The sequence below is a fragment of the Pieris napi genome, chromosome 17, assembly GCF_905475465.1.
Source record: "Pieris napi chromosome 17, ilPieNapi1.2, whole genome shotgun sequence".
Classification (NCBI taxonomy): domain Eukaryota; kingdom Metazoa; phylum Arthropoda; class Insecta; order Lepidoptera; family Pieridae; genus Pieris; species Pieris napi.
The window spans coordinates 6,823,510-6,847,664 of NC_062250.1; the positions used below are offsets into that span (position 1 = coordinate 6,823,510).

The 24,155-nt window shown below is 35.4% G+C and overlaps 2 protein-coding genes and 1 long non-coding RNA gene across 4 annotated transcripts; 2 read left to right on the forward strand and 1 right to left on the reverse strand.

The window, feature by feature from the left end:
• The first annotated feature begins 216 nt into the window (after positions 1 to 216).
• LOC125057975 lies at positions 217 to 8,194 on the forward strand. Of its 2 annotated transcripts, none has more exons than XM_047661958.1 (5): positions 217 to 344; positions 2,153 to 2,312; positions 4,152 to 4,357; positions 6,022 to 6,276; positions 7,208 to 8,194. In XM_047661958.1, the coding sequence occupies exons 1-5, from the start codon at positions 302 to 304 to the stop codon at positions 7,381 to 7,383; spliced, it is 840 nt and encodes a 279-aa protein (XP_047517914.1). In that variant the 5' UTR covers positions 217 to 301; the 3' UTR covers positions 7,384 to 8,194. The 2 variants fall into 2 exon arrangements, with proteins under 2 accessions (XP_047517914.1, XP_047517915.1); XM_047661959.1 differs by having other exon boundaries at positions 227 to 344; positions 2,162 to 2,312.
• An 89-nt stretch (positions 8,195 to 8,283) lies between these two features.
• Positions 8,284 to 23,533, reverse strand: LOC125057981 (fibril-forming collagen alpha chain-like). Its single transcript, XM_047661965.1, has 24 exons — positions 23,436 to 23,533; positions 20,479 to 20,640; positions 20,172 to 20,210; positions 19,473 to 19,604; positions 18,923 to 19,095; positions 18,457 to 18,574; positions 18,186 to 18,310; positions 17,900 to 18,106; positions 17,702 to 17,800; positions 15,552 to 15,848; positions 14,921 to 15,388; positions 14,672 to 14,833; positions 14,384 to 14,581; positions 13,678 to 13,822; positions 13,335 to 13,595; positions 13,088 to 13,221; positions 12,734 to 13,003; positions 12,190 to 12,405; positions 11,776 to 12,064; positions 10,808 to 10,993; positions 10,274 to 10,492; positions 9,722 to 9,891; positions 9,271 to 9,492; positions 8,284 to 8,802 (listed from the first exon to the last, which is right to left on the reverse strand). The coding sequence occupies exons 2-24, from the start codon at positions 20,633 to 20,635 to the stop codon at positions 8,656 to 8,658; spliced, it is 4,434 nt and encodes a 1,477-aa protein (XP_047517921.1). The 5' UTR covers positions 20,636 to 20,640; positions 23,436 to 23,533; the 3' UTR covers positions 8,284 to 8,655.
• On the forward strand, positions 10,895 to 12,617 carry LOC125057984. Its single transcript, XR_007118297.1, has 3 exons — positions 10,895 to 11,006; positions 11,806 to 12,076; positions 12,201 to 12,617. It is a non-coding gene; the product is annotated as an uncharacterized LOC125057984 (long non-coding RNA).
• Positions 23,534 to 24,155: the final 622 nt, after the last annotated feature.

Consider the following 24,155-nt stretch of genomic DNA (forward strand, 5'->3'; position numbering starts at 1 on the left):
TGGCGCCAATACAAATAAGATTTTTTATCGTAAACGCAGTGCTCGTCGCTAGACAAAATTGTATTTTATTTACAAATAGTGCTAGTATAGTTGAGAATTAACGATCGTATTCAGAGTGGCCATTACCGTCTCCTAAATTTTTTAAAAAGCAATAATACACAATCACGCAACCATAAACAAGAACTCAGGCGCGCATTTCTGTGTAAATCAAGGCTTCGTCGATTAAATATCGGCATTTAAAGGTTGTAATTGCATTGAGTTGCACGTTCGTTTACTTATCAACTTGTGTAGAGAGCAAACGATGTTAAAAATTATAATTTACGGATTTCTGCTTTTAAACGTAGGTAAGTATCACGAATTTAAACTTCTACAAAACTCAATTATTTAATAATAATTTATCGTAAAGGCGAATGGGGAATAGGATTTTTTGCGTAAGCGACACCACTATAATACTATTGTTTAGTACCGTTCTAGACGATGCAAAACATTTCCATGTATTTTATTTGTAATAATACATTTTATTTAATATAGCTTATGTACGACAATGTTATTAAAAATCATTATATTGGTTATCTTTTTGACAAGATTTATTTATTTTTCTGTGGTCTTTGATTGACAGTTTCCTCATAGTAACAGTATATATTATCTAGATCATGAACTTTAATTTAAATAGGTTCATAAGTACTTAATTGATTTAAACATTTGAATGTAAATAATTCACACCAACTATATATATTTAAAAAAAAATCAACAATTGTTTATCGTAGTTTTCGAGCTTTATATGTACGTAATTATATACCGAATTAGGTACATATCTAGTTTTTAAATTCAGTATCAAAATTTTAACGAAATATATTTTATTACAAATACAATCATAGATGACAGATTCGATAGAGCAAAATTTTCAGAAAAAAAGGCGCGCCATTTTTTACCTATGGTAGCGCCCGCTTTTACGCATGCGCGATAATGCGATAACTTTTGGCGCCATACGCTTTGTTGTAGTGTTGAAACTTGAAAGTTTTGCCGAAAGTTTTGGTTTTAACGCTAATTTTCTTTTTCGTACATATCGTTAATATGTGGTTAAGAGTAATCTAAATTGTTATTGCTAAGTCTTACTTTACTAGGTTGATAGAAACTTATCGGTACATGTCACATAGAATAGAAAGTGTTCACGATATAAAAATATATTTTATTATGCTATATTTAGAATTCAAGAAAATATTGCGTTTACGTGGTCAGTTGATAAACTAATACTTCAGTTTTCGGATTCTGAATTTTTATTAAAAGTAAATTCTTAGTTTTTATAAACATATTAAATTGCTTTCGTGATTTGTTAGTTAGTTATGTTATCAATGATCAATTAAAAATATTTAAAACTGTAGACATACAAAACGCATTATCTTGTTTAAGTGATTTTTCTTGTAAATGTGTGATGAACTTTATATCTCCTAATCAGTACTTCAAACTTTTTCTTTTTATTTGAACCATAACATTTGGAAACCCATTCATTAATTTAATTATTATTCGGAAGATTAAAAAAAGTAAATAATAATATGTTTATTATGGAACATAAGATACATGTATCACTTATTCCACGCCATTAAATTTGAATTTGTAGGCATCCCTACTCATCGGCAAAGAAGACAGAGGGTGTAGGCCGAGAGAAAAAGCCAGCGTAAAAAACTCTCGGTACTCTTTTAAAATATCAAAATCATCAAACAACACTTATTTTAAAACAAATATCGCAAATTAATTAGAGGTAGCCTGTCTAGCACTAGTCCCAGGCCCTTTTATCAACTAGATAATCGTTGACTTTATAGTAAGCCTTTTTACACAGCTTTTCTTTAAAACATTTCTTAAATTTATTGAAAGGCAGAGTTAGAATATTGTCAATGTTCTATTCGTCCTCACATCTTCTTATTCACATTTGAGGTCGTCTTATGTGCTGCTCGTTTTGTCCATCTTGAAGCCTAGACACTTGTCCCGCCATTCCATTTTAATATTTTGGCCTACTTCACTGGAACTATGGCTTTTGTTGTCTCGTATTTTTTTCAGGATACATACAAAATTAAAATGATTAAATAATACCAATAAACGAACGAATCATTAAAAGACAAATTTGTGTTATTTTAAATAAAAAAACTATTTGCAGTACACATAGTATGGGCAGATACCGCTGGGGAATGCAATATGGCAGGCTTCTACATAGAGCTGGGCTGCACACCTGTACCGGCTGTAGATAACGCAACGACCTGCCCCGAGTCTTTCATTTGTCCAGACTTACATCCTGACCCAAAATCTTGCTACTACAGGTAAGAATATAATATCTAAAATATATTTATTTATTTATACTTTATTATCTTATTCAAAAACATACACATAAAAAATGCCTTATCGCTAACAAGCGATATCTTTCAGGCAACCCTAATGTGGAACAATAAAATAGAAACACCTACAGAGAGTAGAGTACAAGTGCAAAAATTTCTAACAAAAAACACGTAACTATGACTAAAATAAATTAAAGTAAAATCTAAGGAAAAAGTAACAATAATAATAAATAAAATATATATTTAAAAAATTAAAAGCCAATCAACAGGTTAACTGAGTCACAATAATTAATATATATAAGCAGAGCTAATTACGAGGCAGAAAGAAAATGATCAAAAAGAAGCATTTTAAATAAATTTAAAGACTGAGCTTGTCTAATATCAATTGGTAGGGAATTCCATAGCAGGATACTTTACACAGTAAAGGAGGAGTGGTTGAATTCAGTTTTATCAGTAGGAGTTAGGAGCCAGAGAGGAACATACAATTTTGCTAAAGTAACTAGAAGATATAGGATTAAAAAGAACATTATAGAGAAGTTGTAAAATGTGCACTCATATAACTATATAAATTAAATATACCCTTGAACAGTAAGAAAATAAGGTAAACGCCTTGATAATGACCTCACAAATCAAATAAATATCAACGTAGGAATAACGTTTTTACTAAATCAAACATTGTGCAAAAAGCGCGTGTCCTCTTGAGCAATCATTCGGAAATTCCGTTACCTTCGATTCGTCTGTTGTCTTACTCACAAATTACATGGCTTCGTAAGCTGTGAAATTTAAAATTCCATTTTTAAATGTGTTGCCAGTCAAGGCAAAATAATTTAATAAATATTTGATGAGCCGAGATTATTTTTATTTACTTACGCAATAATCAAGTTGCAATGAATGCAATATAAAGCTTCCAGTTTACGCGTGTTTGTATTTAACACTGACAGAATATAGTATGTTTAGTTGCGCAATGCGCATGTTACTAGTAAATAGAGCTTAAAGCGAACTTGTTTAGAATTTTAGAACATGCTATAACACTATACTTATTTATATATAATTTAACATAGGTGCGTGAATGGTTCTGCTTGGTTAATATACATAATGCCTTGGCATATTAATTAAATATTATTTTAAATACATGTAATAAACACTTGGCCAGATATGAGATACTGTTTGAAGTACAGCCTTGCGGTTTTCACAGCGGCGGTCGCACTCAAATCAGTCGTAAAGCAGTCATTTTACGATTTGGCATTCTGATAAAAAAACCGCTGTGCGAGTTCGAAAAGTGACTCAGAGACTCGCAAGGCTGCGGAGTAATTTTATTTTTCATTATCCTGAACACGAGCAGTTATTACACGACTTTTTTGGCTTCATGGTATGTAGGCCAAGATTGGATTTGATTTATTGATTTTATTTTATCAAGATCATGTCCACTTTTGTTAAGTTCAAGTTAAGTCAATCCATATAAGCTATAAATATTAATAAACTAAACTATAAATATAAAAATGATCCTTAAACTCCTAGAGAGTTCCGTATTTGGTTCATAGATCATTTTTAAGTAATTGGAGGGCTAATCAACCCTCTGTATGCCTTATCAGTTTTACTAAATTAAGACATGCCGGTTGGTTATGTATTTTTCGAGCAAGTTTTAATTCTGTGTTCATTGTAGGTAAGTCCTTCAAAGAATATTTTAATGGTCTTTGCAAGTCCGTCTCCTCACCGTTTATTCTTCATACAAGTGTTAATTTAGTACATAGAAAGAAATATAAATCTCCGCCGCAGTATGTCTCCGCCTTATTTCTCAGTACGTAATATTGAATTCATTTTCAGAGGTAAAGCCTACCAAGACCGTACCACGATACCTCAAAGGCTGATCAACAATCCATGCTCGCAGGCCTGTAGTTGTAATGTTGGTAACGAGCCGCGGTTCGATTGCGCGGCCGTTGACTGCGTTGAAGTTTTCGATACGGATGTACAACAGCAATGTATTAGCACTTATCAGCTAGACTCGTGTTGCAGTACCGGAAGCGTTTGTGGTGAGCAATATTTGTACAAATAATTTATTTTTAAGGTCCCGTGTCCTTGGTCCTTGGCTTAGTTGGTTTATCGTACCCTATATATAAACGATTTTTTTTTATTTCTATTCATTTATTAATTTTGTGTAAGAAGGTCTAATATTAATATCAGTATATAATTAATAGTATAACAAAATGTAACTGTAGCCATGAGAACGAATTTGCACATAGGTGGCCCATTATATTTGCAAATGCGCAGTTTATTGAAGGTTATAAATGACTCAAGGACAACTACTCAATATGAATTATTTGCATGTTATGACTTATGCATTGACTCGACAAACCGATTATTCCCGAAAGAAAACAGAGCTTTTCTATAGAAGAATCAGTACGCAGCTGTAACGTCTGGTAGTTTGAAAAAAGAAATAGCGAACTTTCGTACTTGAATATAATACATTTTACTATTCCACAGAGTTACAACTTTTATCAATACTAATATTTTAGTACTTATTACATGGATTTTCGAATTAAAAGATTCTATACTATAATGTCAATGTGGTCACTTTTGTATTAACCATATATTGTTAGATGTCATAAACCTTTTGATTTTTGTGAATATGAATGAAATTGGCGTATTGGAAGCTATTTATTAGGTATTATGTATCACAATAAACTATAAAATGTGTGCTTTGCGAATAATAAGTGTTGAACCGGAAACACTTTAACGAGCTATTGTTTTGAAAAAGGAATTTCCTGTTAAAATATACTTGCTTGTATTATTTACAAAGGTAGTACTCGATGACAGAAATAAGATTAAAAATTACAGTTACAAATCAAAAGAAAGTACTTAATTTACTCCTATAATAGTAGTAGCAGGTAAATTTGAAAAAATAACGCTGATAATTAGTAGAGCACAAAAAGTATATATAATAAGTTAAAGAGGATATATTTATTTATTACACACAAATATACAGTATTAACAATAACTTACGTAATAATAATAATAATTTAAAAAATATAAATAGAAAAATATGTATCGCAATACAGCGATTAAAACCAGCGTTAAACTTAGGTATAGGTACCTCAGGGACCAAACTTTTTAAATTAGTTTTAATTTACAATTTATAAATTTTTAATTAGTATGATATTACTATTTGAACACTTAATATAAGCCTCAGACAAAATCTGACTCGCTGATTCAATATAAAACTTTACTGTTTGTGACATTTTGAATAATCACCAATCAATATGAATCGCAAGTTAGGTGGTAGTGGGTCAGTGGTAATATATTTTGTATAGCGAGCTTACCACGTCATTTAGAAGCGATTCCAATTAAAATAAGATAACATTTGAGTTTGATTGTGAGGAAGTTGCATGGATCTGGTCTGATCTGGTTAGCGCTGTGCCTTCTTAAGTTCACCTGTTATTTTGACACACGTATAGGATATACGTGTGTCAAAATATGTCTATGAAATAATATATTCATGGATATCTGATTAAAATTCCAAATGCGCAACATTCATTTCAGCGCAACTATGAAAATCGAATGTTTTTCGTCGTAAATCGTGTTAGTCAATTGAAATCACTATTGAAGATACGCGGCTAACTTGACGGTTGTCAACATCTTATATAATTCCCTTAGATAAATTCATTTAATGTAACTTACAAATGTAATTATGTTTAAGGCAAAGATTATATAGCGAAACTTAAAACCTGTGAGGTTGATGGCCAAACGTATCTAGAAGGCCAAGTCTTCGAGCCAAAGAACACAAGGAAAAGTTGTATTTGCACACCGCAGTGGAACGGCTCCACTGATAACCCAGACTACTGTAGAGAAATCAACTGTGGTCTCGAGATCCACTACCAAGACAGGATATTTGACAACTGCGCGCCAGTTTTCGCTGGCAATATGAAGGGTTGTCCCATTGCTTTTCAATGTCGTAAGTATTTTATATAATTGTACATCTATTTTATTTATTAATAAGTTCTTAAACAATAGACCGTATGCTTGAAAAATACAAGAAAATATGACAAATTTTACACACATACACATAAATACTATTAGAACATTACAAAAACAGTCTGCACCGTTTCATAATACGCATGTGTCTTTTTTCATCTCAGCGTGAATACAATATGACAAAAAGAGACGAGGATAGTTAAAAGTTCAATTAGAATTTAGATTGTACGAACCCCATCAACTTATTATTATTGTTACGAAACTTATCATTTAATAAAATCAAATACACCACTACACGCAATACTCGTCGAGCGAGTTTGCTTATCTTGCCAAAGCCGCGCACAAATTATTTAAAGAGATCTATTAGGTATGAGGGTGTGCAATTGTTTAATCGGTTGCCGTCTAAGGTTCGTAACATTAGCGTGTTTGATCAGTTCAAAAGGGCATTAAAGACACACATCAGAATGGGTCCATTAGAATAAAATTGGGTTAGCTGATGACGACGTGTATCTCGTTCGTATATACTTAATATTAAATTTCTCATGTAAATAAAAAATAATTTTTGTAATGAGAAATAAAGTTCTTTAAACATTCCACATACTCTAACGTGAAATACTACGTCAATCATTTGTAGAAATCTCTTATATAATTCATTTGATCAGCCTTACATCAACATAAACGTTCGAAATGAAATATTTAGAGCCCCAGAATTTGATTTATAAATAATATTATTTAAGGAAATTTATTATGTTAGTTTTTCATACGAAAGCGTTTTCACTCGCAAATTCAAATCCCAAAATCAGTAGTCCTAGCACGAAATATGATTTTTGTAAGAAAAACTTTGAAAACTCAAACAGTAAAACAATTGAATGGAATATTGACACAGGAAGTAATTTTTTTTTAATTTTCAGCCTCATTACAGTCCAAAGTGGTCCGAGGTTTAAATCTTCGCAGCATCAGCGAACAGTGTACGTTCGGCAACATGACGTTATCCGTCGGTGACGAAGTTACCGTTGACGAGAAGTGCACCACTTGCGCCTGTGACGTACCACCTTTTGTCTCTTGTTCTAGGAAATCCAGCTGTTAATGACCAATTCTTTTATATAAAGACTAGCTATTATGTATAGTGGTTGGCATTTGACTGAGGCTCTGGGATCAATCCTCGGCGAAAAATAATTGTCGGATTAATATTAGGTTCAGACTGGCAAAGAAAATTGTTCTTTGCAGATCTGAAGTCAGTTTTAGTATCACTTGATTTCATGTTGTGTGATATCAGCGCTACTACGGACATTGTCAAAACTATATCGGAATTAAAAACAAAAGGAACAACGAAGCTGGGGGCGGGAAATTGTGAACTTATTAAGTTTTTAATTAAGACGCATGTAATAAGGAATACAATTTTACCATCTCTTTGCCTAATGTAAAAAAACAATAAAATACTACCTAGTTCTTAAGGACTTTCGGAGGCGATTAGAACACCTCTTGCGTGCCCAATGCACAAACTGAACAATCAAAAACATCTCTCTCTTTCATTTATTTATCGTAATACTCTTAATAGTTCGTAATATAGTTAGTAATTTAAATATACGATACTAAAATAAAAATTATTTATATTTTAAAATGATTTATTATTCGTTTGATTAAAAACATAAAAATTCTTAATTTTAACACCTCTCCCTAATATATCACTTTCTTATTAGATAATTTTATATTACACTTACATTTTATTTTAAGCTTAGAACGAATTAAATAATGACGTATTTACATTATGTATACAGCCTTATATTTGGACCTTTGTAATTTAAACTAATGTTGTTACAATCTTTACAATAACAAAAGTATTAAAACTTAAAATATCTATAATAGGATACACGTTTACTAATAAATGCTCTTGATATAATTTTATTTATTTTAAAATAAAAAAATTGTTCTTAAAACCTCATAAAAAATATTAATTTTATCTACTTATTAATTATAGAGTTAAAAGTAATTTAAGATAATTTCTATCGTTATAAATTAATTAGGAATTATGGTAACAATGTAACAAACATATTATCAATCTTTAAAATCACTATTTCAATCTTCATTCAAATTCAGTTACAAATGCTTTTAATATATATAATATACGAACAGTAAAAAACCACCCACAAGAAAAGCTAATAATGTTTTCTGTGATAGATATATTATATGTTACGACGCTTGTATATTATACTCGCCGAGACATCAGATCGGCCTAGTGCTATTATTCGCTCGCTATATATCGAGTTTGGCCCGAGACATAGGTTCTAGTTAGCGAAAGGGTCTCCCGAGAGGTCGATACTCTCGAAGAGTATATACAGCCGTCATACGCTAGATAGATTTATGTGAAGCACGCTAGTCCCAGCTCAATCCTGAACATTTGGTTATTTCTACCAACATCCCTCACCGCGATGTCCAATAGTGGGAGGCGATTGGGTTTATCTGTTTCATATTGCACTATTGTCTTCGCCCAGTCTTGATGCTTGTGCTGAAAATATAAATGTATATTAAGCAACCAAGTAAGCGATGGAATGTCATCAAGCCACAGGTGGTCTTTGAATGTCTAACAGGGATGTCGAGAAGTTTGATGAAGGCTTACTACCGACCAGATGCGACATAAAAATAAAAATACTGCAACTATTTGGTTAAATATGTTCAAGTTTTGGTAAGTAGATCGGATCAGCTTCTATACATTTCGAATATATTGGTATTGACTGCTTCTAATTCTGTTTTTATTTTGTAACCTCGAGCAACTTCATATCCCATAAACCTTAACGTAAATTGGGAAAGTTTATTTGAAGTAAAAAATAGTTTTACCATAGATTTAATAAAGAGTAATAAAACAACAAAGGCCGACCTATGGAATGAAAAATCTTTTTTGTGCATTGAAAGTGTTTCAGGTAATATTGGCTGGCTAAAATACAGTTTCCTAAAGAGTTTAAAGTAACATTCATACCTGACATTCATCCAACAAAGCCTTATACCGTAGACGATTATTTGCTTTAGGCAGTATTTCAGCGTCGTTATAAGCGAGAAGTTTAACACCATGTCTGTAGTTCTTAGAGGCCGGATCATAATACCCTATGGTATTCCGGCAATGTAAAGTAACATTTTGCACCGCGTGTAACGATAGAAGTTGCAAGTATGTCAGTTGGCTGTTGTCTGCTTTGTAGGAAATCTGAAAATAAGTTTTTCAGTAGTAGCACAAATTATAAGACGTTTTTATTCATATTTTCATTATCATCATCATGTGCCTGCATAAAGATTAAAATTTCATATGGAATTTACTTTGAGAGATCTGGAACCGAGTTTTTTGGTTTATAGCCTAATTCTGTTTTATTGATAATATAATTTTTATATGCAGGAGATTTTTTTTATTGTAACACCGAGATATAAAGCATGCTTACAGTGAATCCGTCTTCCATCTCGCTTAGCCAGGCTTCATTCTTTCCATGGTGGGTGATGTCTTTAGATTGCATAGGTTTTGGGAAGACACAACTGGCACCAGTCGTCAAATCACAGTGTACCAGGATGGCGTCATTTGCATCACCACCGTTAGGATCGATCCAATATTGACCTAGAAGAATTGTCAATTGTCTATTCACTGAGACACGATTAGTCTCTAGGAACTAACTATATGAATACGTATTATATTTTAATAAAAGACAACTTACTTCATTATTTACGCCGGAAGGTAAAGAATGTGAAAAAAATACCCATCAATTACAAATTACGTAGTGACTATCCTAATGTTATATTATTTAATTGTTCGCAATCAGCATTTCCCCGCAAGGTATAGAAGCATTGTAAAAATCCAGCATAATTTTAGTAGCAGTTAATAAAGCTTATACGTAGTAAAAATCAATTACGCAGAAATCTATTCCACGCCTCATACAAAATCATGTAGGTTTTTTAAATTGTATAAAAGAGAGAAAGATTTAATCTATGAAAAATATTACCGCTTGTGAACTCCGGATGATGGTACTTAATATCTCCACAGGTCTTAGCTGGGGCTTCTTTAGAACCATCGGGCTTCAAGAATTTGTTCAATGACACTTTCAGGCGTTCATAGGCCTTCATCACAATTTCTTTTCTTTCAGCAAGAGGCATGTCATCTTTGAAGAACCGAGGTGGTATATTTGGATCATCACCCATAGGGTCTGGTCCTTTGATTGAACCTATCGAAGTTTAATAGTATCTTTACTAGCATATGGAGCATTACATGAAATTGCTGCATTTTCTTTTAGTCACAATAATATAATGTAGGTGTAGCAGTTAGCTAAACGTACATTACGCGGTACGCCAAATCCTTAAATCTAGCAATAGATCCCAATAGTGCTGCACTATATATTCAACTTTAATTTGCTATAAAAAATTAAGTAGATAATTATTTGTGTAAACTAAGTAAATAGTTCCGAAATAAATAAATATTATTAGCGGTTATCATACTTTTTCTAGTTTTTGGATTATGTTATTTATAAAAGATCAGATACCTTGTTGCAACATTGCAGCAATCGCAGCAGCATCATATGCAAGTCCTTCTCCTGGGGGTCCAGGCGGTCCAGGTGGACCTGCTGGACCCGGGCTGCCGTGTTTTCCCGATTCTCCTTGAGGGCCACGAGCCCCTGACGGTCCGAGGCCTCCTTGTAGACCAGGGCTCCCATCACGACCGGGGGGACCTACAATTATTTGGTTTGTTAAAATCATGTGAATAAAGATTCTTACTTGTAGAAACTAAATATATATATACATATATATATTTTTTAAATATTTATTATATTTCTGATTATCAAGTATACAAATAATGTACAAGTTTCGTTAATCTTAGTTAGCGTTTTAGTACAACGATATACGTGATATTGTTGAGCCATTTTCATATAATTTTGTTACTTCTCACTTAAATATATAATTAACTAGCTGACCTGGCTAACTTCGTTCCGCCCTACAACCTTATAATATCGTTGTTACTTATTTTAGGATTTCATTAATGTTAAGTATTACATTAATACAACTTTTTTGCAAATACATAAATGTTTTATTGCTTGCCATTGCGAAAGAAGAATGGCAGTTTTACACATTAGGCATCTTCTCTCTAGCGTCAATATGGCGATACTGCATGTTAAGCCCTTTCTGATATCCAACATCTTTTGATCAGGATCAAAGCATGGTTATGCATCTCCTCATTCACCTCAAGATCGGAATTTCTTGAACTGACACGAATTCGACGTAAAATGATGCGTAGTTTTGTCAACAGATGGCACCATATGGTTTTTGCATTCGTAAAATTAATTTATTTATTTATTGTTATTCGATAACTTATCCGATATTTTACTTATTCTGCTATTCGGGACGGAAACAAATCCAACAAATCAAAAACCATGGCAATCGGTCCAGCCGTTCTCGAGTTATAAGTGTTGTAACAAACACGACTTTCTTTTATATATATAGATTTATGAATTACCTCTTGATCCAACATCACCATCCTTTCCAGGAGGACCCATAGGTCCGGGTAATCCTCTATCGCCAGATCTACCTGGCGCACCAACAATCCCTGGTAACCCAGGTATTCCCGCATGGCCTTTAGCCCCGTCTGCACCTGCTTCCCCTCTTTCACCTTTGGCTCCGTCTAGGCCAGGAATGCCTTGTTTTCCTGCAGGGCCTTGAGGTCCTTCAACTCCAGAAGGTCCTGACTCCCCTCTTGGACCTCTTTCTCCACTCGGACCAGGTGGGCCACCTGGGCCAGGAGGTCCCTAAATTTTAAGGTAAATAAATCATCTTAGATTGTTGTAGAAGATTATTGTGTATTATTGTTTATGACGAAGAGAATGTGAGAAGAATATCAATTACTTTTAGGGAATATCACATAATAACAAACCTGTAATCCAGGTGCACCAGAAGAACCGGGTTGGCCAGATTGTCCCATTGGACCCTTGTCTCCCATACGCCCAGGTATACCTGGCTGGCCCATTTTACCAGGACGGCCCTCAGGCCCTGGCTCACCCATGGGTCCAGGTGATCCTTGTGGCCCAGGACTGCCTACAGGTCCAGGAGCGCCGTCATTTCCAGATTTTCCCGGAGAACCACTTTCACCCTATTTTAGTAATTCATAAGTTTTTATTACTTATAACGCTTTCTCAATGTTACTTTATAAAAAAAAATTATTACATGCACAAGAGCATGTTTTAGTCGCCTTTTATCCTCCTTACTGTGGTGAACGCATTAAATATTTATGTTTTAAAAATTTCTCCGCAATACACGTCAAAGTTGCGCCTGAGAAGTAAACGTTAGCTTTTTGTGAACTATCTAAAAAATACTGGTATATGAATAAATACTGGTATAAATACTGGTGAAATACTGGTATATTAGAATTTTCAAGATTTTCAAAGATTAGACGTGCTACGCATATGCATAGTACAGACCTGAACTCCACGTAATCCTTGAGGTCCTGGTGGTCCAGTCAAACCAGGTAATCCAGTTGGACCTCTTTCTCCACTCACACCCGCTGGCCCAACTGGACCCTGCATTCCAGGTTCTCCCTCACTACCTCTTTCACCTTTCACTCCTTCAGGTCCTTGGGGTCCAGTCAGTCCATTAGGCCCTGGAGGACCTGGTCTACCGGAATCCCCAATAGCACCCTTAGCACCAGGAATACCAGGAATTCCAGAAGGACCGGTGCTTCCTTGAGGTCCCTTTAAATTTAATTTAAATGTATTCAATGCCCTTAATCATCAAATAATCCTTACATAAATCGTATTTTGTATGACAATACTTACTGGTGGTCCTAAATCACCAGGTCTGCCAGGAAGTCCAACTCGTCCTATTTCTCCTTTGAGGCCTACTTCACCTCGGGCACCCTTTGCACCTATTGGGCCCGAAGGTCCTTGTAGTCCAGCTTCTCCTTGTTTACCTAATAATACAAAATTATAAATTGATACCCATTTAATAACTTTCGACATGGCACGTGACTATGGGAACTTTTACTTTTATATATATAAATTCAACAGAATCAATACAACGCACCTGGGCTGCCTGCTGATCCTTGTTGACCTTTCGCGCCAGCATAACCTCTATCTCCCTTAAGTCCCGGCATTCCAGTAAGACCCGGAGGTCCATGCAAACCGGGGACACCCTGCATTCCTGGTTGACCTCGTTCTCCGGTTGATCCTGGCGCCCCCACTTCACCGGGAACACCGGGAGTTCCTGGTTCTCCTCGTTCAGCTGGTTCACCGGGTGGTCCAGAAGGACCTACAGGTCCTTGGGGCCCTTGCTCTCCTTGGCGCCCTAAATAAAGGAGAATGTGATTATAAAGATAAATTAATTAAAGCATAACCAAATATAGTTAGAACACAAAAATACTGCTAACCAGGAGGCCCCTCGTTGCCTTGTGGGCCAAGAGATCCTCGTTCTCCTTTTTCTCCTGAAAACCCAGTCAACCCTCTGGGTCCCGGAAGCCCCATGGGACCCATTGGGCCTTGATGACCTTTGGTACCTCGAGGTCCTTCAAGCCCCTACAAAAAAAAAATGTGTGCGTGTACTAGTGTACACACGTTAGAAGTGAAACTTCTTTATGACCTTATTTTTCGAAAAATGATCTATATGCAACTTTACAGAAATTGGTTATATAAAGTTTAATTTGATAGTATATCAAAAAGCTTTTATTATCATACACAGGAATACAAATAATACAATTATTTCATTTTACCTTATTACCACTAAGATTATTACAGAATTTCATAAATTGTAATAGAATTTTTAGTATCATAGTTATCGTTATTATAAATTTTTGTTATTAATGGTTTAGAATCTCTTCGAATCAACCGTGGTAGGGATAAGAAAAAGACGCGCGTAACGGTCAAATGTGACGCGTAACCGTCACATGTGACGCGTAACCGAAAAATGTGACGCGTAACGAAAAAATGTTACACAAAATTTTTTTCCAACCCCGATAAAGAAGTTACACTTCAAAAATTAAGAATCCATAGTAATAAGAAATTAACATTTTACAAAGATGTTTAAGATTAGATATTCGGCCAATTTATTTAGTAAATTTTCCTACGCTTTCAACTTACAGGTAGCCCATCAGTACCCTGTGCTCCACTTTCCCCTTTCTCTCCTGGTATGCCTGGTGCTCCTGGCTGGCCTCGATCACCCGAAAAGCCTCGTTCCCCACGAGGACCAACTTGACCCGTAGGACCAGGAGGGCCGGCAACTCCAGGTTCTCCTTCTTTACCAGGAGTACCTGGTAATCCAGCAGTTCCTGGCATGCCCTGTCAATCATTAAAATGCATTATAATTAATCTTATGATAAACTATAAATTATTTATTTTGCTTGAATGGATGTTTAATAAATAACTAACAGGAAAGCCTGTAGGGCCTGTTGGTCCCGCTGACCCTCGTTCACCAGATGGACCTATTAAACCCGGAGGGCCTTGAACACCTGGGCTTCCATCTCGTCCGAAATCTCCCTTTGGACCTTGTGGTCCCGGCTGGCCAACTTCACCGTCTTTGCCAGGTTCACCCTAAAAGTTATATAGAAGAATACATGAATTTGTTAAGTGTCCAATATTTATAAGATACAATGTGCTTAATGAAATTTAAAAATTCACCTGCAATCCTCTTTCTCCTGGACTTCCCATTAAGCCAGGAGCTCCTTGTAATCCTTGGGGCCCTTGTTCACCAGGACGTCCATCAGCTCCGGGTATACCTCTTTCTCCTGATGCTCCAGATTTTCCTGTTATTCCAGGTCTTCCCATCATTCCTCTCTGCCCTGGAAGTCCTTGTGGACCTGCTCGTCCTGCGTCACCGACACTACCTTTAAGCCCAGGTAATCCAACATTTCCACGCTCCCCTGGTTGTCCTTTTAAACCCATGGGGCCATCTGCTCCAGGTAATCCTCGCATACCCAGTAGCCCTCTTTCTCCTTGAGGCCCAGTATTACCTGCCGGTCCTCTTAAACCTCTTTTTCCTCGTTTTCCTTCAGGCCCAACCACACCTGGTAGACCTCGAGGACCAGGGGTTCCAGATTCACCTCTTATACCCATTTCTCCTTTGAGACCTCTTTCACCAGGTTGTCCCTTTAAAAATTAAGTACCAAGATGTTATTTTAACTATACGAATATATTAATTTTTCTTATTACTAGGTATGTAAGACTTACTAGAATAAGATACATTCATAGATGGTCATACAGAAAATATAATATTTTATTGAAATTAAAACAAACTTTAATTGAAACTCACTGGCATCCCTTTTGAGCCTGGAATTCCGGGGTCACCAGCTACACCAGGGGTGCCTCTTGGTCCCTGAAATCCTTGAGGACCTGCAGATCCAGCTTGTCCCTGAATTCCCTTCTCACCAGGAATACCATCTCTACCAGCAAGCCCTGGTGGTCCAGCCTCACCGGATTGACCCGGTCTACCTGGTTCACCTCTAGGACCTTGAATACCTTGACTACCTTTGGGCCCTTGCACGCCTATTTCTCCCTTTAACCCAGGCGAGCCTGGAAATCCTGGAGAACCAGGTTTACCAACGTTTCCCTGAAAATGTGAATAAAATGTCACTGTTAAATATAATTGTAAGATTCAGTAGCAAATTTAAATTAAATTACAGCAGCTATCTGTTACTGTGATTAAGCATAATGTACAATAATTATTAGAAATATAAAATTTATAATATTTGTGGTCTATTATAAAAATCACATCTTCATATACGTATGTAAAGAACATTTATTTTATTTTATTTTTATTTTTACATTTAAGGAACAGAAACAGAAAACAGATTGATGAAATACATATAGTTATTACACACTAAGCAACATTTGTAAACCTGAATTTCCAATTATATCTGTACACGGCATTTTAGTGGAATCTTCAGTGCTGGTTTACTAAATATTAACAATTAAATACAGTTTATAATATGTACATATACTAAACTTAATGACAAAAAAAAATTGAAAAATTTAATGACAAAAAAGAAAATAAAGTTATTCTGGTTGCAAGTCTGCACCGCGAATAATCCTTCTAAATTCAAAACTTCTATTGTGAAAAATATCAACATGAGAACACACAGAATTATAAGACTTGCACATTCTAGCGAGCGGACCATTCTGGGATACATTGTTATTACTTGTGGGTATCATAAATAGTTGTGGCTTACGCACAGAACGTGTCGGTACCTTGATGTAAAGTTCATTCAAAAGATAGCTGTCAAGTGAGCCATTTGCTATTTTATGCAAAGTACACAGGTCGCTCATCCATCTTCTCTTTTCAAGACTAACAATCTGAAAGTGGGCAAGACGCTGGTCATATTGCTTTAACTTGCGCCTAAGACCATACTTCGAGCATAAAGCTCTAACAAACCGCCTTTGAATGGATTCCAATCTATCTGTATGAACTTTGTATATCGGGGCCCATACAGCTAAACAGTACTCAACCATGGTTCTCACGAGAGAGCTGTATAAGACAATCAAGGAGTCGGCTCGCCTGAACGGTTTAGCGGTTCTAAGAATAAAGGACAACATCCGGTTAGCTCTACTACAGATATGATCATAATGAGGTCGAAATGACATAACAGAGTCAAATATTACTCCCAAGTCTCGAACCACCTCAACTCTATTCACAAGAATACCCTTAACATTATAGTTATACTGGATAGGGTTCCTACTTTTTGTAAATGTTATAACCTGGCACTTCTTAATATTCAGAGCCATAGAGTTTTCATCGCACCAAGCAGATATAGTATTAATATCCGATTGAAGGGTCACACAATCTCTTTCATCAGATATACGTCTGAAGACTTTTATGTCGTCTGCGTATGCCAAACATTCACTACTAATTTTGCTTAGCAAGTCATTCACAAATAACAAAAACAATAAAGGACCCAACTTTGACCCCTGGGGCACGCCCGATGTTACTAAAAATGGCACAGATTCATATCCACAAAGAGCAACGAGTTGTGTGCGGTTCAACAGGTAAGAAGTTAACCATCTATATAAGTTCCCATGGATTCCCACATGTTGAGCCTTCACAAGCAATACAAAATGGTCCACTCTATCAAAAGCTTTTGAAAAATCGGTATATATAGCGTCCACCTGCTTTCTATTATTGAACGATGAACATAAATAAGTAGTATAGCATAATAGATTAGAGTTGGTTGACCTTCCAGTAACAAATCCATGTTGTCGTGGGCTTAATATATGTTTGAGATGGTTATACATTTGGGTAAATATGAAACCCTCGAATATCTTAGCAAATAAGTTTAGAATACAGATAGGTCTATAATTCAAAACATCACCCTTGTCTCCAGATTTACATGGTAACAGTCGTATAAAAATGGAAAGTGTACTTTTCGTTCTACAGAAAAATGCATGTACAACAAATACAATACTTACCATTAAACCAGGTGTTCCTGGGGCGCCATCAACTCCTCTTATTCCAGGCGTTCCAGATGGTCCTTCACGACCACGCTCTCCTCGTGGACCAACTGGACCCTAAAAAGACATATTTTTCAGATGCAGTATTTAATAACAATTTAAAAAATGCTAACTGCGATAACACAGATTATATTTCAGAACGTATCAAAGACATACCACTGGCCCAGCTGGCCCCATGGGCCCAGTTAACCCCGTTGGACCCTTTTCACCAGGTAACCCTTGGTCTCCTTTTGCGCCATCCTTCCCGTCAAATCCCCTATGACCCTTCAATCCTTGAATACCGGGAACACCAGGGGACCCTCTGGATCCAGTTTGACCAGCAGCCCCTGGTGGCCCTGGCTCACCATCTTCTCCAGGCAAACCCTGCATAATTTTACGACAAGAATATTTTATTATTTTTCCAATTAACTTGAACACAAGGATATGGAAACATGATTCTTACATCCTTTCCGGGTACGCCGATCGGTCCCCGTTCTCCAGGTGGCCCTAGGGGTCCAGGTGATCCGGGTTCACCTGGTTCTCCACGGGGACCTTGAAAGCCCTGCGGCCCGGGCGGACCTTGGGGACCTAGATAATATTGATAATATCTCATACAAAAAGTCGGTTTTTGTTTTTGCTTTTAATGAGTCCTTCACGGTAAAATACAAACACAATAAGCACGATAAGAGGACAACTTGACTTTTACAAAACACAATAGATTCAAGCTAAGGTACCCGGTATTCCTCTAATTCCTGGTGCACCAACAGACGCTTGCATGTAATGGTAAGGGTCGAAGGCTGGACCTTTGTCTCCTCCTGCTGTCGCTGCTAACTGGGCAAGATAGGCGTTTACCTGAAATATAATATATCTCGAATGATGTTGCTAGGAATATTAATTATGAATTGTGTATATATTTACACTTCTATGAGTATCTAAATAATATATATACCTGCTTGCCGATTAATTATTAGTGTTTATTTTGAATTTTAGTGTTAATTTATTAGTACTTCACATTTTTATGTACGAGTATAAGTAGTACAGCAATAAAGGCTTTTATTATAATTATTATTGACATATGGTGCAGTCGGTTCAAAGAAAATATTTTTTTTAAATATTAATTTGATAAGTTGTATTTGTATAATGAAGTAGATTTCAAATGTTTAACTAATGCTGCTTAGTTTTCTTCATGTGTAAACTTACGTCTGGCATAGGTCCTACGGGTCCTGGAATTCCAGGCGCCCCGGGTATGCCACCGAGTCCAGGTGACCCAGGAAGACCAGGCGGACCCTCATCGCCTGGAACTCCTTGTACCCCACGTACTGTAATAGCTGGTTGAGGTGAAGTAAACACTGGCGGGCGACTAGTGCTTGGCGCTGGATATAAAAATTGAGATTTGAGCAGTAACTTAAATTACTTAAAAAAACTTAGCTAATTCAAAATAAAATAACACACTTTATTATTAAGTATGTATCTCATTTTATAAGATTGATAAAAAATAACACGTTTGTTAAAAAAAATGTTTTCATTAAACAAGTCTATTGTCCTAGTATCCCTACTTATTGTTATTTACTAAAGCGTTACTTAAATACGAACTATATTACTCACAAAATACATGTATAAACTGTTTAATGTAGTGTTTTGAATGCAAATTAAAATAATTGAAACTATTGGATAAACAAATAAACATGTAAAACCGAAAACAATATTTCTTGGCTCTTTGTAATTAACTTAAACTACAGACATAACTTACCAGATAGACAAGTAGGCAACACTGAACAGTTAACCCTCCCACTAAAACACTGACAAAGAGTACAGTTGTCTCGTTTCCAGGTGTCTCCATCAGACCACGATCTTCCCACGTCAAGGCATTTCACTGGCGGAACTGAAAAATAAATATTATTTAAAACATAAAGTATAGGACATAAAGAATGTGGTGTCACAGTTATCTATGCTGATATTCAGAAATGTGACGAGTATGAATAGTGTATACAATATTTACCGTTTTACATAAAGTTAATTACTTCAAAGTTCAAAAGAGACCAAAGTGCTGCTAATAATATTGAGAAATTCGCTGAAATTCTAATTAATTACGCAAACAGATGGGTTTCTATAATCAGGACTAAGAATCTATAAATAATGATGCATGTAAAGGAATAGATGTCCTTAAAAATGTTTTCGAAAATATCAATTGACAATATGAATGGTTTATAATTATGCGATAACAGATTTTTCACTCTTCGACTTTTATTAAGTGGGTACGGACTTCATATTATTATGAAAAAATAAAAATATGAAAACATGCAAGATATGATAATAACATCACCTCGGTTAACCTGCTGCTGCGGTCTTCCATACCCACGTTGATCTATGAATGAAATTGTAATGACATTTAAATGGTATTTGTTTAAACAAATGAATGACGATCATGCTTTAAAAATGTGTGTCTTACTCGTCGTAGAACCCCGAAAATCACGCTCCGCTATCACCGCTGTAAAACATTAATAAACATATAATATTTAATATATAATTAGTGACAGTAAGGTGTGGTTTAGTGTGTTCGAAAGTAGTGGTTCGAAAAAACAAATATTTTAAGTCTAATCTTTTATTTTTATCTTTTAACATCATTCGTAATCGTTAGGTACGAAGGTAGTCGCGTTATCTAGTTTTGGATACTCGCATATTGGATAAAGAACTCGGGCATTAATCGTACAGAGGAAATGGGAAGTGTTAACTTCGAAAATCACAGAAAGATTTACCGTTCTCATCTTCCCCAAAAGGGTTATAATCGTCGTAGTTGATTAGATCTGCCTCCTGAGCTTGAGGTGCATCAAAATCGTCCCTTCCATCAGACAACTCCTTACTGACTACTGGAGTCAGCAGAAGAGCCAGGCAAGCTATTATTGCTTGCCACATATTGCCTGTACATTTCAATTTATTAATTCACAATTGATTAGGTAACCATCAACTTATTATAACAATAATTAAATATAATAATTTAATTATTGTTTTAATAAGTTGGGTTAGACATAATTATAAAAGCTTGGAACATCAACTCATTCCATTCATATAACATACATTCAACAGATGCAATTCATTGCAAGTATTTGAAATTATCCTACACATATAAATAGGGCATAAGAATCAAGATCACACCGTTCTAAATTACGTTTCTAAAATGATTCTATGAATATGGCCCAGTAACCTTTCTTCAGATATAAACATATATTTCTATCACGATGACAGCGAATAATTGGCGCCTATTGTAATTAATTTCGAGATGTTGTCACTTAGTTAATAGCCACTTTCACTTATGATTGAACGACCATGAACCGTGTTTTGTTTTTACGAAAAACATATGTTGGCGATTCAATAGTTTCTTTATAATACAACATAAACAACATTAATTTAATTGAGTCTTCGTATAAAGTATGGAAAAGAAACAATAATATTCAGTCTCTTGTACATATCTTACCAGTTTAAAAATTAAAAAAACAAATTTCTGTATAATATAAAAGCACAATATTATTCATCGCTGTAGTGTAGTAGGGTAGGGCGGGGCTAGTTGAGCAATTTTTCACTTGCTTGGATATAGCTCCTCAATGATAAGTCTCAATGAGTTGTTATGTGTCCTGATGGATTAGTAATTTATCCCTTAACAAAAGTGTCCATAGTATTTTTTTGTAACAAGTCCAATATAATAGCTACAGATGTTTAAATGCAGAAAGTCAAGTATGCTCAATGTACCCCATAGGTGGGGTAAGTTGAGCAAGGGTATGGGGCAAGTTGAGCACTAAGAATGTCTAGGCCAAACCATGGGTTCTATGTTAACTTGAGATGGAGTAAAATATGTGTTAGACAGTCAGATTTTTATTTAGTCTTTTATTGACAGAACAACAAAACTTAAAGAAATTTTCTTTGTATAATTACCCGAAACTAGAATCAACAAAACATGAGCATCCATATTTATCCATTACTTCCGATAATTTCTAAAAAATATTACCAAGGCTGGTGGGTTCTGGTTTCTGTATGGATAGCTACGATTTTTTTGTTTTAAAAACATCATCAACCATTATGCGGCCATTTGCAATTCAGCTGGATGGAATTTCAATGCCAAATTTAACAGCACACTCTTAGGCAAGGCGATGGTCGTCTTTTGGAGAAAAATTCCATTTGTAGCAAGTATATTTTCAAACAGTCCTCCTGTGAGGGAGGATATACTTCCCTCGGTGTTGTATAGTCCATAAATGAACCATCACCTTCATTTAATTTATTTAAAAGACAACCCATCCCGAATTCTTTAGCGGCGGTATTTACACTTTTTCCCTCATCGTGGACAACCTTTGCAGCATTATTTAAGTATTCAGTAGTGTAAGAACATCTCCTCCTCTTGTAAGCATCCAAACAAAAATAAAAGATTCATTACTCATCAGTTGTTTAAGTCGTGGAGTTAGTTGAGCTATAGTTGCTCAACTTACCCCAACCCAGAATTTTGAAAGAAAAGTGGGATTGTAAAAAAATGCCTAGAATTAGACCCAAATCCTATTTACAAATCAAAAATACAATAATCTTCTGGAAGATTAACACTGTCCTGATTGAAAACAGAGAACATTAGACAAAGACAGACGAAAACTTGCGATAAACAATGTTTTTACTTTTTGGTCACAAAATAAACAAAACGCCGTGACACTTCACTCACTCGTCGAGCTGCCACTAGCTATCGTGCGATGATTACCCCTCCTACGACTCCTTCTTTTCGCTATTTGATACTCCCGCGTAAGGTGAATAGTTTCCGAGATATTTCGATTGCCCAACTTGCCCCTATGCTCAACTAGCCCCGCTCTACCCTACATTTTAAAGAGGTCGTGAGTTCGAACCCGGCTATGCGCCAATGTATTTTTCTATTGATTTTCCCAATAAATACGTGTTCATACGGTGACGGAATATCGTCCGAAACTACATCCTACGTTACGTCCAAGACAGAAGGCCGATCAAGGAAACAGTTACATCATTTATTTTTATTTCGTAAGATCAAGGGTTATGGCGCTATGTTTGCGCTGGCACTGTATATCTAAAAAAAACAACTTTTTCAAAAGTACACTTTTCCTGGAACGTCATGTAAAACTTTTATCAAAAAACATCCACGAAATGTGAATTTTTTTTCTTGTAAAATTAACTTGACGTTTTAATCTTAAGACTTGAAAATCAATTTTTAAACTCGCGATTAGAACGATAACATAAAGGATTGAAGAATCCAGTACCCATTTCTCTACGACTTAATTTCGATTTCGGTGAAATCGTAAAATTTTATGATAACTGTAAATCGTAACTCTATTGGTCGATTTACAGCTATCATAAAGTCTTTATAAAGTAGTATTATCAAAAGAATTGCCTTTTTTATAAACTTGTTAGTTAATTCTTTAAAAAATGTATAATACCAGTTATTTCAACCAAGCATAAGACAGTTTTAAACTAAAGCAATTGATTATTGAGTACCTTAAAGCATTTTTACTATCGTGGGCACAATATTTTTTTTCTACCCGCTGAAGGTAACATTTATTTATTATTTTAGGTGATAATTTTTACTGACGAGAGGAAAATTCTATAATTAACACGTTTATGGACTGAGTAGGCGCAGTGCCGGCATGTAAATTTAAAATTTCATATATAATATTTCACATTTTTAACTATTTAACATCAAATAAAAATACCTTACCTTATAAAATACAAGGGATGCGGCCCGCCCGCGCCGCGAGGAATAGCAGCCTAGACCACGGGATAGCAAATAAATATGCGTGAACGCATGACCTACGTCTACGCATTCGGGAAGACAGCGCTTGACAACCTTAGGCTTACAAACCTTTTGTTCCCAGAATTATTCCATTTTGTGATTAAATCGCAACATCATGCTTAAGATTACAATAGATCCACAATATCTATAATCTCTGTGGCTTAGTAGTAAACTCACCAGTGGAAAGTTCGGAGGTTTTAATTGTCGAAACAATAATAGTTTGATCAAGTACTTGCCCTACAGAATCTTGTAAATGTGTGTGTAAGACATACTTGTCTGTCCCGTGCCATTTGAAATGAACTTTTCTATATAAGAGTATATTTTCATGCAAAATTTAAGGAATATGTTCCTTTCTGTGCTATTGCCTATAATTGCTTATTTTAGTCAAGCCCGCCTTATGTAATCCTGACTGCATGAAAACTGAACCTTTCATGAAAGGTTGGCGATCTCTTCTATTCTAAATCTAGGCCGCGAAGTAATGTGTAGCGATACATTGCGATCATAACGCACCAATTCTTGGAGCAAACTTTTTAATTTACGGGTCAACGTGACACGCGCCTCCCTATTAGTGCACATAGACTAATCGTGGCATAGTTACTACCAAGAATTCTTTATATACTTCATAAATAACGCAAAAGTGCGTAT